Consider the following 6068-nt stretch of genomic DNA (forward strand, 5'->3'; position numbering starts at 1 on the left):
AGGCAATGCCATGTCATGCTATTAGGCTAGGTTAAGGTTGGGCCAAGGCAAGATCAAAGCAGGCCATCAGGTTAGGCCAAGGCAGGGCCAATACACGGCCAAGGAAGGCCATCAGGCCAAGCGAAAGCAAAGCCAGAGCTAGGCACTGGTCAGGCCAAGGCAGGTCTATTGCTTTTTTTACAGAAATAATTTTGCTAACAATTTTTAAAATAAATAATTATCAAATTTATAAAGAACTGTAAAGTCAGTAAGCAATAATATATGAAATTCTCGAATCATGAATCAAAGATACTAATTCGTCAGACACGAAATTTCAATCTTATATATTAACTGAAAAATCAGAAATTAACAATATATGAAACTTTTGAATTCAAAACATGAATCATTAACATAAATTCACCAATCACGAAATTTTATTCTCATATATCAACATGAACGGAGTAAATTTATGAAATTACGAGTCATTCATAAATCTTTTAAACAGCGAATAAATAATAAATTGTATCAATCATAAATAATTTTATTACATATTCGGTTATATGTAAGAAGACTCATGATACCAATTATTTGAATATACAATTTATATATGCAGTGAAAGTAAAATTCAGGATTACAAACTTACATATTAAAATGATAATCTAAACCAAGAATTATGAGTTTCAGAAAACTAAACTTTTGAAACTTTTACAAAACTTGTCCAAAGCAAGATGGTCTGGGTTGCGGACTTCTACTATTTCCTGACTAAATTTTTAACTGAAATTTTTTGTGGACAGAGATTTTCCTTTTGGTAAAGGATGATTTTTTTTCTTCAGCCATAACCCCTAATTATATCCAAATTAAACAAGAGAAAGGAAAAGAGAAGAGAGACAAAACGTTGGTGTTATCAATGACTAATTAAGGAGCAATAAAACCCATTAATAGCTATTAATCAACAAAAACCATTTTCATATCCTTTTTAAGAGAATAAATAAATTTGTTTTTTTAAATCAACAATTAACCATTAAAAGTCGAATTGATTTTTCCTTACATACGATCAGTAATATTACTTTTTCCGAAATAGCTCTTTTCTTTTTCAAAATTGATTAATTAATCAAGCATAGTAGGGACCACAAACTTATTAATTAAGGCTTCTAATTGTGATATTAATTCGAAAACGGATGAATTATCATATCAAAGTAAATTGTAAATTATTTCACTAAAAATCTATAATTGCACTCCTAGATTTAAATTAAAATCCACCATTACATCTTATTTAACTCCTCATATTAGAATTATCGAAATCAATCAATTAAATCAAATTTTTGAAAATCTAATTCATTGATTAATTTAATCCTTTATTTTTATACTTAACTTATTTCACATGTCGAATAAAAATCCACCTACAAGGTTTCACGTGATGTTTTTCCTACTTCATTTTTTATTGTAAACATTAATTTATAACTTATACGCCTTCCATTTTATTTTAGTTGTCATGATAAAGTTTTGCACAATTCTTAAGAAAACATGAATTAGGAGTGTTATTTGACTAATATACCCCTTATTAAATTTTTAATCGTTTTATCTATTTACAAGTCCTTAATTCTAGAATAATTAATGCTAAAAATAATGTTAAAAAATATAATTAATTCTTTCTTGATTGTTTAAATTGACAATTATTTTAAAATAAATATTTTAAATATAAATGACAACTAATATAAAATAGCGGGAATACTTTATACCAACACCACATTGATCATCACTTTCTCCGAATGCCACATGACCAAAGAAACCCTGATGGCTAGTACCTACCTTCTTTTTTTTTTGTAAGTTCTGAGAATTCATGATACAATAAACAAAAAGAAAACTCATCTTGAAACTGGTCAAATTCTTTTTCTCCCCCTTTGAGAGCCTATTTGACATAATTTATTTTAAGTAATTTATATGCTAAAAACTGTTTATAAGTTAGTTTAGATAAGTTAAGTCAAATAAATTTAGTTATTTTTTTGTTTATTTTAAGTATAAAATGGCTTTAAATTACCCAGTCAAATCCTCAAAAAACTGAAAACAGCTTATAAGCAACTTATAAGTCAATCTAAACAGGCTCTAAATCTATCTATTTGGGTTCTCTTGGGGAAAATAAAATTCAAAACAAAACTAAGAAAAATCGTTACTTCTTTCGTTTAATTTTATGTGCCATTCTGATCTTTTTAATTAATTTTAAAAAAAGGATATATTTTAATATTTAATAATAATTTAATTAAAGTTTCTTATTTTATTTTTAATGAGATTTTTTATAGTAACATAAATATCTCTAATTTATTTTAAATTATATATTTTTTAAAAATTATTTCATTTTTTAATTTCATGTCCAGTTAAAAAATTTCACAACGAAGAGGATATTTGAATGTTTCGATGAATAGTTCAATCGCTTTTCAGGCGCACGCAACTAAGAAGGAAAATCGAATGTAGGTTAGGTTCAAATATGTAGAAGATAAAATAATTGTATAGACGTTAAGTTCTATATGTAGAAGATAAAATAGTATAAAATTTATTTCTATAATTACGTCACTTCTTAGATGATTATTAAAAGTACATTTCTATATAAACACTAGTTGACAATCTAGCACCTATGGTATAAAACCTGGTATGAGTATTATCTATTATGTTAAAATTCATTAACAATTTTTTTTAAAAAATAAAAAAATCACTTTTAAAAAAAAATATTATTTTTTTAAAATTTCTTCCGTCTCAATTTATGTGATACATTTTAAATTTTGAGATTTAAATAAATTTATCCTTGACTGAATTTTTCATATCTTTTAAATATTTTGAATTGTCATTCATTATGACTTATATTACTTCTTTACGTAGTTTCAAACTATATAAAATTTGTTTCAAAAAATTTAAAGATTTCTAATCTAAATTCACGATCAAATTTCAATTGTTTCACTCTAAAAAAGTTAAATTGTACAATATAAATTGGAACAAATGGAGTAATATATTCATCCAGAGTATAAATATCAAACTAACTAATTCTCAATATGAATTCAGACAAAAAAAAATCAATTTATTAAAAATAAAATTAATATATTTAGAAATTACATAAAAAAATACAATTAAATCACAAAAATTAGCAATTTCAAGAAGTATTTGAAAAAATAATGATATAAAATAATAGCCTCTTTGTTTCAATTTGTTTGACCTATTTTGACTTGTCGTAGAATTTAAGAAAATAAAGAATTTTATAGTGTTAAATTAAAAATATGTCAAATGTACTAAAATGTCATTTAATCTTATAATCATAAACATGTATGAAATTAAAAATTGTTAAAATGGAGAAATGATTATTCGTTTTTAAACAGCTGAAAAAAGGAAAGTAAGTGAAACAAAATAATTATCTTTCAAGTAGCCAATGATAGAGCTGAAGAAAACACAAATTGTAAATTAGCATTGTATATAACTTAAAATGTATGCATGCCTAGTGAAGAACAAATCCTTTGAACTTGTAGTCTATTCATTGTTTTTATATATATAGCATTGGCTCAACAGTTAACATCACTCATTTAAAAGAGTAGAAGGTGAAAGAGGGAGATCAGATAGGTCAGTAGACCAACATTGACAAGGCATGCATTTATGACACTTTTCATTCTTCCCTTCCTAATAACACTGTACAGTTAGATTTATTGAAGAAGAGAAATTAAGTTACACAAAAAGGAAAATGGGAAATGAAAAGTCTTTTTAGCCCCTCTACAGAAAAATTGAAGAAAAAGGCTTAAAACTTTCTTTTATACAACCACCAAAAAAAGAAAAAGAAATCCACAGTCCACACAAATTCTTACATGATAGGTCGTGATTTTACTTAAAATTAGTAATTAGTAATTCCACAACAACGAAGGCTCAAAACAGGTTGAAATCATTCCTCCATCTTCAGGATATAACCAGCCTGTTTCCACAGCTGAACAATCAGCAAAAACAAAATCATTCTTCAATTCGTCCCCGAAAAAATCCGTCCCTAGTCTCGGCAGTTCAATTATTTGTGTCAATTCCTCTGACGTTGCCAAATCTATCGCCGATACCAACGATGATAATGATGATGATGATGATGAAGAAGAAGATGAAGTAATATTATTATTGTTATTCATATTAATATCATCGAACTTGTCCATTGCTGCTGCTTTAGCTGCTGCTGCTTGAATGTCACGCGGACTAAGTGTGACCGGTCTAGGAAGTAAACCAGCTAATTCAGGAAAGTTGAGTATAGCTGAATTACCTTTTATGCTTAAAGCTGCCACGTCATGAGCTCTAGCTGCCATTTCTGGATTTGGGAAAGTCCCAAGCCAAATACGTGATTTCTTACGTGGCTCGCGGATTTCTGATACCCATTTTCCCCAATTCCTCATTCGAACTCCTCTAAAAACAGGATGCTTGCTGCTATCGCGATTTCGTTTTATAGACTTATTCGTAATAATTTCTGAGTCTTTATTATCTTCTGCTGCTCCTGAATTCATCTTCACGCCAACATATATTTATAAAGAAATTTGAGAATGAATTTGAGTAAATATTAGTGGAATGCAAAAAGTTTACAGAGCAAAAGGATGCATCCAAAAATATATGACTTTTTTTTCCAATATGTCCCAAACATAATAGTCACTTATATGGAAAGGGAAGAAGAGGGCTGGGGTGGGGGACCCATTCGAAGAAATGGGTCATACCCTGATAAGTACGACAGGGTCCCCTTGAGCAGTAGGAAACAACCAACCATTATATTGAATTGAATTGAATTTCAATAAAGTTATTACTCGATGTCAAAATGAATTCAAATATAGATAATTCATCCAATTTATTCAAACTTTTATGGATTAAATTCCAGATAATTTGTATTAGATTCAATTTCAACTAATTCAAGACTTAACTCATTTTAAAAGAGCTCAATTTAATCTTCAATTTCAACCCGTTTTGAGGCTTTTTATTTGCATTGGCATAGTATATATTATCATATCAAATGTATGAATTATTATCTATTTTATATCTTTTATGATTAATCTATCAATTTGTAAATTTTTATTTTTATTTTTTTGAGTTGAAATTCAAATTATAGTTATAAAAGATAAATAATAAGAAAAAATTAACTAAATACACAACTTATTTTATCATATTCTCTAAAATTTCTTATTATTTGAAAAAAATACAAAAATTCCTACTCTCTCCTATCGGTCGGATACATCACGTACCATCACTATACGTGATGTATCGATCGGATACATCACTTTATGTAATGTATCGAAATGTCGGATACATTACTTTACGCGATGTATATGTGATATATCCGAAAGAGATCAAAAAGAAGGAATTTCGGATAATTTTTAAAAGAGTAAGGATAAAGTGTAATTGTAAAAAATCACTATGAGATCTAGGTAAAATTTACAAATAATAATATGTTAAAATTATTATGATTAAGCGGATCAAATTGGTCGAATTATGACCCAATTTTTATTTAATTCATTTTAATATTCTCAATTTCAACTCAAACAGCTTATTTGACACCCTAGTCCTAACTACTTGTTTGTGAAAGTAGGAATAATATTATAACTTTTCTGAATTTTTCATTTCACCTGTGTTTCACTATTCATTTCTCCCTCCCCTTATCATCTATATCATCACCATTCACCACCCACCAATACTGTCCATTCTACACATGTTCCCCTAACAGTCATGTCTGATAAATGCGCACACACATTTTATTTAAGTCGTCATTTCTTATTAATATTATATACAGAAAAATAATCTTTTTATTTTATTTTATGTGATATATTTTGATTAGACACCATAAAAAAAAAACTTTGGTAACTTTTGGACCGAAATAAACTGTAGATATTTGTGTAATTTTAAATTATTTCATTAAAAGTAAAATAAGAAATTAGTTTTTTAATTAAATTATTTATAAATATAGAAAGATATCATTCTTTTTTGAAACACTACGTAAAAAAAATTCTACTATTTTTCCAATGTATTTCCCATTGAAAATATTTAGTTGCTATTCACACACATATTTTGATTGAACCGGTATGAAAAGAAAAAAAAATATTTTC

General features: G+C 27.2%; 1 protein-coding gene across 1 annotated transcript; it reads right to left on the bottom strand.

Moving 5' to 3' along the window:
• Positions 1 to 3483: 3483 nt before the first annotated feature.
• On the bottom strand, positions 3484 to 4632 carry LOC129888362 (dehydration-responsive element-binding protein 3-like). The gene has a single exon (XM_055963350.1). The coding sequence runs from the start codon at positions 4485 to 4487 to the stop codon at positions 3852 to 3854; it is 636 nt and encodes a 211-aa protein (XP_055819325.1). The 5' UTR covers positions 4488 to 4632; the 3' UTR covers positions 3484 to 3851.
• Between the last annotated feature and the right edge of the window lie 1436 nt (positions 4633 to 6068).

Source organism: Solanum dulcamara, chromosome 5, assembly GCF_947179165.1.
Source record: "Solanum dulcamara chromosome 5, daSolDulc1.2, whole genome shotgun sequence".
Lineage (NCBI taxonomy): Eukaryota > Viridiplantae > Streptophyta > Magnoliopsida > Solanales > Solanaceae > Solanum > Solanum dulcamara.

Bases quoted from the DNA above. Each gene is read 5' to 3' on its own strand.
- LOC129888362 (XM_055963350.1), bottom strand. From the start codon at position 4,487: ATGAATTCAGGAGCAGCAGAAGATAATAAAGACTCAGAAATTATTACG.